Genomic DNA, 17,252 nt, shown 5'->3' on the forward strand with positions numbered 1-17,252 from the left:
AGCCTTTTGATGCAGGTATTTGCCCATTTTGCACATGACAAAACCAAGGCACAGCTCATAAATAGCAGAGCTCTTTGTCAATGTCATGGCTCCTGACTCCAGGTCATTTTCTACTGAATCACAGCTGTCTCTGCAAAGCACTCTTCATCCTATTATTCCAAATAGAGCTCAAGAAATAAACTTTAATAATGATGAACAGGGAGAACAGATAAAGAAAAATACTGCCCTATATGCAGCAAAGAGGTGGAGGACTACTAAGAGACAGAATGTTTCATACAGATAGAGTCATTGTTTAACTATTTGGGGTGTTTTTGTTTGTATCACCGTATGAGAAGGACAAAAAGAGATCATAAAATATAGTTAAAAATAAAACACACACATACACTGGAAAAGAACTAAGGATTAAACCCTTTCTGTCACTAAAACTTCATTGTGGCTAAATAACCAAAAACCAAAACCTACCACCAGTTTTAAGGGATGGCCAAGAGAACAGAACCAATCTTTACCATTCGTTATGTTTCCATGATATCTATACATATCCTGCCGCTTCTACAGCAGGCTGGGAGGCAGCAGCATGGCCAGACTGGTCAATGCAGAGTCAATAATAACATTTTGAAAAGGTGACGGCTGCATGACCTGCCTGGGCAGCCTTTGAGCTTTTGGCCAATTCCACCTCCCATTTATTTCATTGACTTCCTTTCCAGATTGAGGAGGTGGGGGGTGGCAAGAGAGCAGAGGAGGGTTCAAGTCCTTTTAATCACTCTTCTTCCTGGTGGTGTAATGAGGTCTGCAGAATCATTTCACTGGAGATTAATGAAATAGTAATTCTAATTTCCTGCCCTTCCCTTTCCCCTCTCACCCTCCCCTCCTCATACCCTTTACTTCTGCTTTCATATTTCTGAGCAATGACCTGACAAGGCATTAGTTAATGAGTGGTGGATAAACTGTAAATTAATAGAAGTTTACTTTAGGGTTCAGTAAGCTTCTAAATATACACCACATGGAGTTTCTTGTGTTGAACCTGCCTATGTGTGAATACCACCAGCCCATTGTTCCTTGTTATCTTTAGGCAATGAAATCCTGGGCTGTGATACCATCTGAGCCATGAAGCCTTAAGAAATGCAGGATTCTGTGTTACATATTGAGCTTGGGGACAAGAGAAGGATTTCAGTCAAATACAGAGCACAAAAGAATGTCTCACCACCCTTAGCCAATGCTGGGGAATTATGAGGAACTATCTGGGTCAAATCCCATCTCTGTTTCCACCTAGGCTCATAAAGGAAATAATTTTTACTTCTGGAAGCAGCTTTCTTGCAACAGCACAAAATGACACGTTGCAGAAACCAGTGACTGAGATAAAATGATCAGATCCTCTTCTAACCCAATATGGTTCTTGGTCATTTGATCTTAGCAGTGCAGTGGTAAGGAAGGACCCACATTACAGATGGAGTGCTTATTGCATGCAAGAAGCATTTTTAGAGCATTTGCAAAATATATCACAGCTGCTCACAAAGACCCTATAAAGTAGAGAGAGAATGGCCATCTCATCTTACTGGTATATTGAGGACAGAAATTAACTTATTCTAAATAGGATGCTGTATTTGGAAGCAAAGACCTAGATTTAATGCTGGACACCTACTAGGGACTGTCTAAAATCTTAGAGACTCTACAAAAGGGAGATGCTAATGCTTGCTGTCCACTTGTTACTAATGTCCTTAGGATACAATTAAGAGGATATGTTGCATCTGTGTGTATGTATAAGTGCTTTATAATTTTAAAGCTCTATAAAATGCAAATCATGACGTACATTATTATTATAGTTCTAAAATATGTGCCAGACAACTGAGAAATTTATTAGTCAAGTGACTGTTTATCCCTGTGGTCCCAAACAAGAAGGCCCAACCAACTATTTTGAACTATCAGTCAATAAAAATTTGCTAAGCACTTAGCCTATGCCAGACTTGGGGCTAAGTACCTGAGAACCAATGAAAAGTCAGAATGTAATCCCTGCCCTCAAGAAGCATGCATTCTAATGGAGGAGAGGACATGCAAATAACTAGGTGCTTTTAAGATATAAAGACAGAGACAGACACACAGAAGAAAAAGGAAGAGAGGGAGAAAGAGAGAGAAGGGGAGAGGAAAGAGAAAGAAAGAGATAGAGAAAGGTTGAGAGAGGGAGAGAGAAAGAAAGAGATTGAGAGAGAGAGGGGGAGAGAGAGATTGAGAAGGGGGACTATGAAAAATCAATTCAGGAAGGAGGAAAGGCAATAGTAACTAGAAAGGAAGCATCTCCTGCTCTTGGTGGGCTATTATCTGAATCTCGGAAGAGATAGAAACAAGGAATCAGAGCCTTCCAATCAATACCTTGTTCAACACAACCAAGTGTCTTTACTAAATTATCAATGCACAATTTTGGTATTGAATTACTACCATTGCACACTCATCCTCTATCCAATAATATGTTTTCCCTCTATCACTAAAAGACAAATGGAAAAAAAAAAGTTTCTCATTGATGTTTACAGATGACAGATCTGCAAATCTGGTAGAGAGAGAACACCATATTGAATCAGTTCTGGCTTCAAATACTTGGCCAGTTAGCATTCTCACACTGTTGTTCTTGGCTGCAGAAAGCAGTGATCTTAAAGCAGACATGTTCAAACAGAGTACTATTTTAATAATTTGGTGGTAATTGAGACAGTATGAAGAACAGTATGAGGGAAGAGTATTTGAGTCTAGTCCCAATGGAAAGGAAAGTACTAATGTGAAACAGCGCATGCCATGGGTCAAGATTTTAGTGTTTTCCCCTGGCAACACATGTAACATAACATTGGACATCTGTGTTCCATGAGGCCCTGAGTGACTCTGAATCCAGAAGCATCTGACTACTTATAGAAGGAGGTCTTTTCTGATCACTACTGTTTGGCAACTTGTCAAAGCATAGTTCAGTTGTGTGGTTATTAATGCTCTTCTTCCTAAAAAGAGCCTTTGAAAGAAAAGAGAGAGTATGGAATACAGATTATACTCTTACTACAGTGTCCATTGTGTTTTTTTCCACTTATATTTCATAACATTCATTTGATATGGGCATATTCCTTAAAGTTTATATGTAAAAACTAGCTGGTTGGGTGTGCCAGCAGTCTTGAACAAGTCTAAAGAAGAACATGATTCAGGACTTTAAGAAATGGAAAAAAATTAATTTGAAAACCACAAATAATTTTATAGCCAAAAAAACAGGAAGTTAAAAAAAGGAAATCTATTTGAGAAATAATTTTATTGAGTAAATAGTGAGTTAAAATAAGAAATTTAAGAAAATACTTATTGAATTAAAATGCAGCACTACTGTTTGATTAGTTTATTTTAAAAATACTTTTTTGATATCAGCAGAACAGCTTTTAAAAACACAAAGTTTGCCTTTAAATCTCCTTTGATATTTTCTCTGGATGTGGGCAAATGGGCTGAGTTCTGCATATGGGCTTGCATATGTATGTACTACACACACCCTCCTTCATTTGCATTGTATAATTGCTTCTTAATTTGGCCTCCCAGTTGTTCATTATCCCAACACCTCCTTGATAACAACAATTTCTCTTTCCTACTGCAATGAGATCCCTGTGATATCTCAGCTGATTGAGAAATGGAATGTTCTGGTTAACCAGGTCCACTCAAAGTCTACAAAGTGATCTCATGTAGAGAGAAATAAGCAGAACTGAGAAAACATTGTACACTGTGATAGCAATATTGTACAGAGATCATCTGTGAAAGACTTAGCTATTCTCAACAATACAATGATCTGGGACAATTCTGAAAGACTTATGACAAAGGATGCTATCCCAGCTCCAAAGAAAGAACTGTAAAATCAGATGCAAGTCAAAGCATACTATCTTCACATTAGTTCATTTACAGTTTTATTTGGGGATTTTGGTTTTATATGAGTATTCTCTTACAACAATGACCAATATGGAAATATGTTTTCCATGATAATACATGTATAATCCAGATCAATTTTCTTGCCATTCTTGAGAGAAGGGAGAGAAGCAATGGAGGGGGATAATTTGAATCTAATAATTTCAATATATATACATATATATGTTGAAGATTATTATTACATATTATTAGGAAATAAATTAGTTTTAAAAAAGAAAGTGATCTTAGATACCTCATATACTTATTCTACAATAAGGACACTATGTATGATGAGTTCTTGCTATTTCTTGTTTGCCCTTAGTTTCCTCTCTTAGCTTTTCCAGTGTTCTTAGTTCTTCTCTGCTAATGCAGCCATTCCTGAAAGAACTTTTGGGTTTGTATGTGGGTTTTTTCCGCTATTATATTGCATTGTCCTTTCTTCAGCCCATTTCTACCTTTTCTTGATTCTGTGAAGCAATGACTTTATTTCCTTCTTGTCTTTAACATCTACCATTGACAAACATCCTTCCTCATCTGCTCTGTTAGTGGTAGACACTAAAACAGAGCTTCTTAACCTTTTTGTGTATCCTAGACCCCTTTGACAGTTTGATAAAGTTTATAGTCCCTTCTCAAGATCATTCTTAAATACACTTTAAACTCCATATGATTATCAAGGTAACTATGTTGAAATATGATTATTCAATTATTTTTATTTTTTAGTTCATGGACCCAAGACTGAGAAACTTTGTACTAAAATGTATAGATTTTTGGTTTCTCATGCACCAAAATAAGCATTTATCTCTACATACTTTGCAATTTTACTAATGATTAGAGTTGAGAATCAAGTTATAGAAAAGTAATGTTTCATTACTAATGCCATTTTGGACAATGCTCTAGTTAAAATACTATTTGATTATATTTGTAGGTCTGAATGACTTTAGTTACCTTCACACAAATTGTTTTGAGCTGTCAATATATGTGGGCTGTGATAAATATCCGCATGAAAGTGACTTACCCGAAGAATGGGAGAATAATCGTGAATCTTTGATAGTATTTATGGAACAGGTAAGAAATCATTTTTAAATAGCTTCTAAGTATAAACAGATAGCAATTGTCTTTGAGTAAAGGTAACTTTACCACCTGAGTAGCTAATAGGCAACTAATGACTCAAATTTATATCAAGGTTGCACTATTAAACATTTGGTACCTTAGACCAGTGAAGTCAGACTCAAATAGAAATGGAGGCTACTAACTGTACAGAAGGCTTTCTGTGAGCCATATATTGACTTAGAAAACAAGATATTCTTATATTCTATTACATTTTTACTAATCTTGTTAAATATTTCCTCATTACATTTTAATCTGGTTTGGCCACACTTGGGAATGTTGTGGGACACATGGACTTGGTATTTGATGTCTCTACTTTACCACCTGAGATGAGGTATTAAAGAAAAAAAATACAAAGTATGGACTAATAAATATTTTGAAAGAAAAGACATAAGTGTGAACATATCCTACATTGCTGATAATTTTATTTGACCCAAAAGGAGATTGTCTACTTTTATTACAGTGGATTACAGAGTTTGAAAATCTCACACACAAGAAATCCTGTATAATTGTTTTCTTGATAAAACAAGGACCTTCCTGTTCATACTTAAATGGTTCCTCCCTAAATCCTGTCCTTCTGATAACAGACATTGTATTTTCAGAGTGATATCTAATGTAAATATTAATGATAATAATTATATATACTAGAAGTAGCTTAGGATTAAGTCAAGAAAATTTATGTTCACTTTCCAGTGCTGCTACTTACTAACTGTAGTACTCTGGGCAAATTATTTTGCCTCCTGACCTTTATTTCCCTTATCTATAAAATGAGTATGAATCTGGTTGACGAAGACATTCTCTGATCTATTTGTATTGTTGTTAGCTTTCCTGGGCTGCATTAACTATTCCCTCCAGCTGGAAAACTGTTTTGTTAAAAAAAAATTTTTTCATCCGAAAAGATCAAAGGAGACCCAGTTTAATATATCATTCACCTGGAAAGCCTTGAAAACAGAATTATAGAATGTCAAAGATGCTTACAAGGCCCTCGAAAATTATCTAGTCCAAGCTTTTCATTTTACATATTGTGGAAACAATTCTAGAAAGATATTAGTTATTCAAGCTCAGATGACTCATAAGTGGTAGAACTGGGATTAAAATACAGGTTTTAAGCTGAAGTCTAGGGTTTTGTGTTTTTTTTAGTTGATGTAGCTAAATAAGCAGTTGATAGAGTCTTAAACTTGGAGTCAGAAAGACCTGAGTTCAAATATGGCCTTAGATATCTACTAGCTATATGACCCTGCAAAAATCACAGATTTTATATATATACTTTTATAAATATATAATGTGCTTACATAAATTTGTTTATATATATGTATATATACATATATATATATAAACATATATACATATACACATACATCTTATTTGATCTTCAAAACAATCATGAGAGGTATATATAAATTGTGTTTTGTAAACTTTGAAGCTTTATATGCTGGACCATTAATTAATATCATTGGATATTCTACAGCTTCCCCCAGAGTCTTATTATTTCCTTTACAGAACAATTGAGATCTCATTGGCAGAGGTCTTGCCTTTTCACTATCACTTTTCCTAGCACAAATACAGAAGTCAGCTTGATTCTTTTCCTTGCCCTGGATTCCTTTCATGTTGGGAAATGCTTTCAGAGATTTCCTTCCAGCCTGTTTTTAATTGCAAGCATTTATTCAAAAAGAAGAGAAAAAGAGCTATCCAGCATTGACAGAAGAAACTTTAAATTCTGAAAATAAGACCCATAATTTAATTTAAAAAAGTTTTATGCAAATAAATAGCAAAGAAGTTAGAAGTTTTCTTTGTAGCACATGAAATAGGATGGGCATCCTAGAAAATTTTCTGGTGTGGCTATACAATAAGATTTCACAGCCAAATATGAGTTTAAAGTCATATCGCCACCTTTGGAAAAATATTCAAAAACTTCATATAACATTAACTCCATTTATGAAGCTTAATCACATATGTGAAACTAATCGAGAGCACTAATAATTATCTATTTTAATTGCTTGATTTATCATGAAATAAATGCATTTATGTGTGATTCACTAAACTTTATGTAATCTGCCATTTCAAAAACATTTACCAGTACCATAACATTGTTTTTTTTATTACTATCCAGATATGAAAAAAGCATGTTAGGGGAAGAAGTTGGGAAGTAGGTAGTATAAGAGAGCAGTCAGGTATGGAGGTACATGCCTGTAATCTTTGCTACTAGATTGACACTGGTGCATCCTGTGGGGCTATACTCCCAACCTGGCTAAGATAAGAAGACTCAATATCCAACCCCCAAAAAAACTTAGCACTGATTTTTGAGTCAGAAAACCTGGTTTATTAAAACCTAGAACTGCTGTTTAATAATTTTGTGACTTTGAAGAAGTCATGTAATCTCTTTGGACCTCAGTTTCTCCCTTGGTAAAATGAAGAAGGTTAGACTAAATTATTTATAAGGGCTCCTAATTTTCTCTTTAAATTCTGTGCTCTCTAGAGTACTTTACAGTATATTAAGATAGTCCTTTGTGTCTAATATAGGGATAGAAATAGTAGACTTGCCATTCATTGCTCACAGACAGTAAAGGACAAGGAGAATCAAGATGTGAAAGCAAAAGTGACCTATTTTGAAGGTGATAGTGATGGGAAATGGGTATGGGGGGGAAAGGACCACTATAGGGAGCCCCTGTCTCTAGCAGTGGGGGAAAGCCCTGGCTAAGACCCTCTACAGAAACCTTTCAACATCACTGGTTTGAACTAGATGAAGGATTCAGGGACCTAAATGGCATAGTCCCTTTTATCCAGACCACCCCTAGATTTTCAATTCATAGTTCTCTTGGAAGTTACAAATTGGGTAGTCTGACTGTCCATTACCTTACTGAGTGTAACATACAATTCCTGAGGCAAGGTCCAACAGCTGTCCCTACTGTGGTTAGAAATGAAGGAGGAGGGACCCTTTGTTCACTGTGCCATGTTCATCTTAGAGTCTTCCAAAAATTCTGTCTCCTTCCCCTTTTTAATAACTTCATATTCTACCATTAATAGAAAGAAGTTAGGTGATATAGTGGGTAGAATATTGAGCATGGAGTCAGGAAAACCTGAGCTCAAACTTCCTAGCTGTGTGACTGGGTAAATCACTTAACTTTTGTTTGCCTCAGTTTCCTCATCTGTCAAATAGGAATAATAAAAACATATCTCTCTCAAGATTGTGAGGTTCAATTGAGATAATATTTGTAAAGCATTGTGAAAACTTTAAAATGCTATATAAATATATTTTAGATGCTAAATAATTTTTAATATCACTGAATTAAGACTCTTATTGCCCTCTTAAGAGTTATATAACATAGAACTCAAGTCAAACACTTCAAAGAGGGCCAATTCTAGAATTCCTCACTATCCTTCATTGGACACCGTGGGGAGCAAGAAGTTTACAGTGGAATGTATTATTCCCCCAGCCCACACAACTTGCTCCCTGGGGCTCTGTTCTGCCCTCAGGTTAGGCTGAATAATAGTCCAGATGTCTTAAAGTATTTACAGGCTTCTGATGTGGAAGAAGAATTAGATTTGTTCTGCTTAGCCCCTGGAGGAAGAACTAGGAGCAATAAATGGAAGTTACTAGGTCCATGGAAAAGAAAAAATGTAAAATCCTTATAAATAATCCACAAATGAAATGGACTGCTTCTGAAGGCAGTGGGTTTCCCCAGACTTAGAGGTTTTCATATAGAGATTTGGATGACTACTTGTCAGAGATCTTGAGGAGAGGGTAGTGATTCAGATAGATATTGGAGTGAATTGACTCGTAGGTCCCTTTCAAATGAATATTCTAAGAGTATTTTTCAAAATATAGTCATGAAATCTAAGTTAATCCCCTTTTATTAGGGGTCTAAAATGGCATTTACTTCCACCTAAAATTGACCAAGGGGAAGCTAGGGAGCATGATGGATAGAGCCCTGGACCCAGAGTCAGAAAGACCAGAGTTCAAATTTGACCTCAGGCACTTAATAGCTTTGTGACTCCAGGCAATCCATTTAACCCTGGTTGTCTCAATTCTTCATCTATAAAATGAACTGAAGAAGGAAATGGCAAACCACTCCAATATTTATGCCAAAAAAAACCTTAGATCATGAAGAATCAGACATGATTGAAAGGACCAAGCAGTAACAACAAAATTTGACCAAGAATCACCTCCAAAAGGAAAAAAAAATAGTCATCCACTTTATGATAGAAGATCCCCTACCTCCAATGAGAGGGAACCTTGAAATGTAGTTGGTTCCTTTTTGCAGTCATTCTTTTTTCATGTAGTCTTGGTTCTACTGATTTTAAATATTTTTACTGGTAGTTATAGATTATGGTATTTTAAAGGTTAAAAAGCACCTTATAAAACAGTTGGCTGAAACCAATTTATTTTTATTATATTTTTAAAGAAGTGTTTATTGATATGTTTTATTTTTTACACTACCAAAATCCATCCAGTATCCCATCTCATTCCTTCTACCAGAGCCATAACAAATAATACTATAATGACAAAAAGGAGGGGGGAAATTAACAAAACTAAGCAATATATTGATACCTAAAATATGTCTAGTGTACTGCATTTGTGGACACCTGCAAAGGCTTGAAATGGGAATATATTCTCATATCTCTTGAGCCATGTTTCTTCTTTGCAATTTTTCAACTTTCATTTTTTTTTTTGGTGTATGTGGTTCTTTCTGTTTCATGGCTTCATTCATTGTATATATTGTTTTCTTGGCTGTATTTCCTTTACTCTATTTCAGTCATTTAGATCTTTCCATATTTCTCTGGAACTCCACTTGTTTTATTAATGGAGAAAGGGAGGCCAAGATGAATGAAATCCTTTGTATAAGGATTTGCAAAGAGAACCAAACTTTCAGTTTATTAGGTTTTGTTGATTTCTTACGATGTTTGTGAAGACTTAGGGAAGGAGGGAAAACTTAACAAAACTAATTCCTTTAAATCTTATTCATTTTCCAGTTTCAAAGCATGTTACTCCTAATATAAACTCATGTGTCCTTTATAACTGTTGTGTGGCTGTTAAATTTTAATATCTTACAAAGTGAATATTTTGCTTTAAATTACAGTGCAAGCAGACTCTGCTACATGACCTTAAAGGAAATAGAGTATTTCCAAAACCAACAATTCAGGAATATACTAAGAATAAGTATCAAGTCTTTTGAACTGATGTGACCATGTGAAAATTCTTAACAGTGATTAGTCTTTAATTATTTTCTAAATTATCATAGGTTATACAAACAAAACAAATGAAACCAAGATTAGAAGGAAAGCAGAAAACTGAGATAAAAATTTTTTCTGCAAGTATCTCTGATAAAGGACTAATTCTGGTCTATATAAAGAACCAAGTCAAATTTGTGAAAATAAAAATAATTCTTCATTTGACAAATGGTCAAAGGATATAAACAAATAGTTTTCAGATGAAGAAATGAAAGCCATATATAGCCATATAAAAAATGCTTTAAACCAGGCTTGGTTGTAGAAATGCAAATTAAAACAATTCTGTGGAACTACTTTATGCCTATCAGATTGGCTACTATGACAGAAAAGGAAAATGACAAAGCTTGGAGAGGATGTGGGAAAATTGAGATACTAATACACTGTTGGGAGAATTGCAATCTGATCCAAACATTCCGGAGAGCAATTTGGAACTATGATCATAAGACGTTAAAACTGTAAATACCCTTTGACTCATCAATACTGTTACTACATTTGTGTCCCAAAGGGATCCAAAAAAAGGGGGGAGGACCAGTTTGTACACAAATATTTATTGCAGCTCTTTTTGTGGTAGCAAAGAATTGGAAATCAAGGGATTATCCATCTAACAGAAAATGGCTGAATGAGTTGTGATATATGATAACTATCTAATACTATTGTGCTACTGGAAAAAACAAGCAGGATGATTTCAGAAAAATCTAGAAATACATGAACTGAGGCAATGTGACATGATCAGAATGTGAAGAACATTGTACACAGTGACAACAATATTTCCTAATGAACAACTGTGAATAACCTAGGTATTCTCAGTAAAGCAGTGATCCAAGATAATTCCAGAGACTCATGATGAAAAATGTCATCTGCCCTCCAAGACAGAAATGATGGAGTCTGAATGCAGACTGAAATATGCTATATTTCATTTTCTTCTTTTTTCTTTTTTTTTAATTTGAGTTCTCTTTCACTAAATCACTAATATGGAAAAATGTTTTACATGATTACACATGTAAAATCTATATCAGTTTGCTTACCTTCTCAAGGAGGGAGGAGGGTAAAAAAGGAAGGAGGGAGATTCAGAAGAGAGGGATTTTGGAGCATAAAACAAAAAATAAAGTTAAAGACTATTTTGACATGTAGTTGGGGGGGAAATAAAATATTTTTTTAAAATATTCTAGGTTAAAATATTTCCCTTTTATATTTAGAAAATTAATTTATGATTTTGTGTTAAGCTATATGACTTTATAATTGATAAACATAGTATATGCTTTTTTAATTGAACAGGTACATCGTGGTATCAAAGGCATAGTAAGAGATACACATGGTAAAGGAATTCCAAATGCTATCATTTCTGTGGAAGGTGTCAACCATGATATTCGAACAGGTACCTCTCCCCCGCCTCTCTATTTCTCTTTCTTTATATATGTGTGTATATATGTGTATATAGAAATACATATATATTTATAAACCTTGTCTTCCATTAAGATATACAATTTTCAAAAGGTATAATTGTGCTATAACCATGAAAAATAAAATTTGTAGTGAGTAAAATAAATACCAAAGCTGAATTCTCCTTTTTTCTTCCCCACTATTATATTCTATTTTGGCCCTCCCATCAGTGATTTTCTAGGTTCTTGTTGATTTGTCTTGCTTCTTTAAGACAGGAAAGGAAGAGAAGATGGAAGATTCGTCAATAGATTTATTGACCACCAACTACAAAATAACATTTGGGCCAGGAAATTCACGTGTATATGCACAACTGTTTGTATATTTAGTCAAATAACAAACATGTATGTTTCACATACAGTATATGCATGATGTATTTAAATATATAATTATATATTTATTTCAATCTATACAAATACACATGTAAACATACATTGTGTACACATAAGGGGATTTATTTATATACTTGCCTCCCCAACTAGACTGTAAAGAATTTATAATCTTAGAAAGATAAAGATTTTCTGGGCAAATGGAAAAGAGAACTAAATATATAAGACATTATGGGGATTCATACCACACAATAATTACTGATGAGGAGGACTAGATCACAGCAGACTGAGGAAAAGGTAGAAATTGAGCTGGGCTGTAAAGAATATCTAGAAAAGGGGGAAAGACAAAAGGGAATGGTGTGAGCTAAGGCATGGATGTATGCTCTATGTTCAGGACAAATAATTTACTCAAGAGAAGGATTTGTGGGAGAGGCTAGAAAAATATGTTGTGGCTTAATAGTAGAGAGATCATCATAGAATCATAGATTTAAAATCAAAAGGGACCTTAAAGACCTTAAATGTGACATCATTTATTCTCTAAACAATGGGAAACCATGGATTTTCTTTCCCTTTCTTCCTTCAGACTTTCCTTTTTTTTAGCATAAGAATGACATTGTGAAAGTCATATTCAAGGATGACTCAACTGGCTACATTGTGTAGGATGGAAAAGAGCAAAGGAGACAGTTACAGACACTTTAGGACCAAGTAAAATTGTTGTGGTTTAGATTTCAGTGAATTATCAAATGTCATTTCTATTTAAATATAGAGTTAGGATCCTTTTATAACACTGTTACAAAGCCAATGTGATTTATAGAGAGCTTAAATAATTTGTCCAAGGTCACCCAGCTTGAATCAAGGTTATTTCAAACCTGGTTCCTTCCTGGCATATAGTAGATGCTTGAAAAATATTTTTCAATTCATTAATTATCTCATTTGATGCTGAACAAAACCTGTGAGATAAACAATACAGGGATTTTTAGATAAAGAAGTTGAATGCTTGGAGAGAGTAGTTTAGTAACTTGCTTATATTAGAGGCAGAATTCAAATTCAGATCACGTCCAACTTCAAGCCTAGCATCTCTCCATTATGCCATGTAACTAACATGGAAGAAAATTCATCAGATTTTAAGAAAATAGTATCATGCTTTACTAATTGAACAGAGACTTCTTTGGGGGAAGGGGGGGAACAGCAAAAATAACCTAAATCTTTAGCCTCTTTACTGAAAAAGAACAAAGTTGGACTTAGAGGACTAGAATTTAATCCCATTTCTTCTAGTTATTACTTGTGTGATTGTGAAAGTCACTCAGAATCTTTCAACCTCAGTTTCCTTATTTGTAAAGTGAAGGGAATGGGCTAGATAAATGCTCAAACCTGATTCCCATTGTAAATCAGTGGTTTAAAAATCTGGGAAAATAGATTGCCAACTGAATGCCTTGAATGGCAAGCAAAAGAGCTAACACTCACTGGGATGATATGTAGCAACTTTGATTTTTTAAAAATTAATGCATGTATGCTTCATTTTCTTGATTTTACTTTATTAGAAGCTGAGGCTACAGGGCACATGTAAGCTTATGATGTGGAGATGACGCACAGAGAAATGCATTATGGAAAAGTGTGATGAATGCAAAAATAGGATCATTCAGAAGTTTTCTAATGGGATTCACCATTTGCCATACCATTTGCTAAGCCTGAAAACATTGTTTTCATAACAGGGTACAATTTCCGAATGACCTCCATTATCTTATTAACCCTTTTATTTTGAGCAAAAGATTTTTGCCTTTAGGGAGAGTGGAAGTAGGACTAGCACATTGACTTACTCAAACTCTCAATCAATCAAGAAAAAGAATGATTAATTATTAATAGTCATAGATTTAGAGTTCAGAAGGACCTTAGAGATTATCTATTCCAAATTCCTAATTTTATGGATGAGGAAACTGAAGTTCAGAATGAAATTACTTACACAAGGTCACATGGAAACTAGGTAACAAAGCTAAGATTTGAACCCAAATTCTATGACTCTACATATAGCACTCATCCTATTACAACTCAGAAAAGGTACCCCATGGAAGAAATAAATGAATTCTGTATTATCTCAACACCAGGCATGTTTCGACTTTTTAAAGGAATTTTTAAGAGTTAGACAAGGAGGTGAATAGTCTGAACTTATTGGTGTAGAGATTCTCAGTGAGAAAATTCCTTCCACTAGTGTAAATAAGTAATTCTTCATTAATTTAGTTTGACAGAGTTGCTTGGAGCACTGACTGTTTAGATAACTTAGTCATGATCACACGCCTGGTGTTTGTCAGAGATGGGTCTTGAAACTGCCTCTGTAGTTGGCCTTTTATCCTCTGTGCACCCTGCTTTTCTCTGTTTTGATTTAAAAAAAAATAAAACAAGATTTCATAAAAACATGATGATGCCATATTTATCAACCAGTAATTATTAAATGCCTATCTTGTGGCTCCTCCAAAGATAAGGATAAATTAAAAGGCATAGCAATATATTTTAGAACAAAAGTCTGAAATACTACTATATAGTAAGCTATTTTCTGTGTCCACTTTATGCCTTGTACATGGCTATTCAGGTAATAGTTGAATTGATTTGATTGAAATTAGTAGTTTTTAAATATTGTCTATGAGCTATCCATTTAGTTCAGAAAGAAATGGAAAATACTGTTTTCTACCTAGATCCTTACATACCTTGAATATCAAGTTTTTTAAGCTCCATGGAAAGCAAAACAAGTTTGAGGGTTATATGGGCTATATTATAGATATTTTAGTTAGTACACTGTGAATTTCAGACATCTGTCATTAAGGGGACATATCTGATGAGCTAATAGGAAAATTATTTCTCTTTCCTTTTTTGGTCATTTTTTCTATAAATATTTTCTCAGCATATTTGCTTGACGGATGCATTCTGTAATTTATGCGCATCACTGAATTCTATGTGTTTTATGGTTTTTAAAAGCTCAACATAAGCTTTGCATTTATATTAATTTTTGTTCTAGGCTTATGTGAGCTAACAAGTTTCATTTCATAAGAGATTTTTGCATTAAATAAGCTGAAGGCTTTTTAAAAATAAAGTTTCCTTTTATCTCTGAGATGTCTTCCAATTCTAAGAATCTGTGGTTCTCTGTTCTTTTTTTTTAATCAGATTAAATGAACACCAGAAAGATGATCTGCTCAGGGTCACAAAGGTGATCCAGGACCCTACTCTAGATTTTCTTACTTCAAGTGTACTACTCATTTGATTATAATTCCATCCATATACCCATTCCATTTTTCCTCCTCTTTAGCATTTTGCATAGAATCATAAAATCTAAGTGCTGGGGCAAACTTCACAGGCTATTATGTCCAAATTATATCTGAATGAAAATCCTGAGAATACCATATGATGATGAAAGAGGTGGGGAAGGAGATGAAATTCTGTCTCACATGATAACAATCCATGAAATGAAAAGGAAGGAAACATGGAGTAAGAAAGTGAGAAGGATAGGCGTCACCTGTGCCTCCTAAATTTTCTCTTCACCAGGCTAGTTGTCCCCATTCCTCAAATGTATTTTCACTCAGCCTGAACTAGACACACTTCTCCATCCTAATTGGTGTCCTGTGGACACTTTCTAGTTCATCAATATCCTTTCTAAAATGTGGTACTCAGAGCAGAACACAGCATCCTAGATATGGTCTTATCAACGCATAAACACATGGAGTAGTGAAGAACCCAGTTAAATGGCAAACAAGTGGGAGAGAGATATATAGTGAGGAAAAATTCCAAGAAGAGTTAAATAGAGACTTGGATTGAATTTGAAAGATAGATGGAATTAAGATGGATAGAGAGAAAGAAGTTGTACATTTCCATCTGGAAGAACAGTCTCTACAAGGGTTTTGTTCAATTTTAGTAACTACAGACTTTTTTTTGGTTTGGTGCTTTGAATACCACTCATGGTTAAGACACAGGGAATCCATTGTTCTGCAATGCTGACAACTTTTTACAAAGTATTTTTAGAGCCAGAATATGGAATACTTTCTCTCCATAGAACTACAAATACACCAGAATGACATTATAAAGATAAGCCTTGAAGTCTCAATTTACTTAAGGATAGATTAGGTCTCTAGCATGTGATACACCTCTGGAATCAGAGATTCTGAGTTCAAATCCCTATTCTGATTCTTATTTTCTGTGGGACCTTAGGAGAGTCAGTGACATGCCTTGAGCCTCAAATTGGGCATTTATAATATGAGAATGTTGGGTAAAATGGTCCGAAGTCTTTTCTACCTCCTGAGTTATGGTCTTATAGTTCTGTGTTAATGCAGAAGGGAAAAAAAGGAGTTGAAAATGTGACATACTGAACTTCTTAGGGTAACTAACCTAGCTGATAGTTGTTATAGTACTGCTAATAGTCACTGTCATCATTGTCATTGTAGTACAATTTCATAATGCTTTATGCTTACAAAGTAGCTTATATATAAAATTATTTCATATCTAAGATTATATTGTGTGAGATAGGTAATAAAGTCATTTATATATAATATATTACATACTTATTTTATTTGTTATATATATTTATATTATATTTATATTATTTTAATATATAATCTATTAGAATATATTTATCTTATGTATTTAATATATATTATGTATTTATATGGGTATATATATATACATGCATATGCATACACACATATACATATATATATGAACAAATGAATGTTAAATAGAGAGGGAGGGAGGAGAGAAAAAAAGGTGGAACTGTGAATATAGGGTGAAATATGAAGGAAGACCCAAGCTCTAACCCTGCCTCAGAAAATTACTAGCTCTGTGACCCAGAGAATGTCAGCAAACCACTGTTTGCTCCAGTTTCCTCATTTATATAATGGACATAACCAATAGTACCTACTTCCTAGGGTTTCCATAATGATCAAATGAGATAACATATATGTAAAGCACTTTACAAACCTTAAGACATTCTATAAATGCTTATTGTGGCTATTATTATTATCCATCATTTCTATTTGAAAGATGAAGAAACTGAGGCTAAGGGAGATAAGTGACTTGCCCATAATCCCACAATAAAATGAATAATTAGGCTTAAATCCTAGCCTTCTTAGTATCAAGGCAATTCTCTTTCTACCACACTACCCATCACATGTGATAATAGAGAGTAGAAGAAGCCATTATTCTAGGAATGAGAAAATTAAAACTAAAGTCCTTCACCTCATGTGAAATACTAAGATGCTCCATTCTACC

General features: G+C 34.3%; 1 protein-coding gene across 2 annotated transcripts in view; it reads left to right on the forward strand.

Annotated features, from left to right (window-relative positions):
• The window catches only part of CPXM2 (carboxypeptidase X, M14 family member 2), a 294,314-nt gene that overhangs the window by 228,187 nt on the left and 48,875 nt on the right, over positions 1–17,252 (forward strand). For both annotated transcript variants that reach the window (XM_007478849.3, XM_001376113.3), the window contains exons 12-13: positions 4,829–4,968; positions 11,515–11,614. In XM_007478849.3, the coding sequence (XP_007478911.1) occupies positions 4,829–4,968; positions 11,515–11,614 (240 nt within the window). The remainder of the gene's footprint in view (positions 1–4,828; positions 4,969–11,514; positions 11,615–17,252) is intronic.

Source organism: Monodelphis domestica, chromosome 1 (assembly GCF_027887165.1).
Source record: "Monodelphis domestica isolate mMonDom1 chromosome 1, mMonDom1.pri, whole genome shotgun sequence".
Taxonomy (NCBI): Eukaryota; Metazoa; Chordata; class Mammalia; order Didelphimorphia; family Didelphidae; genus Monodelphis; species Monodelphis domestica.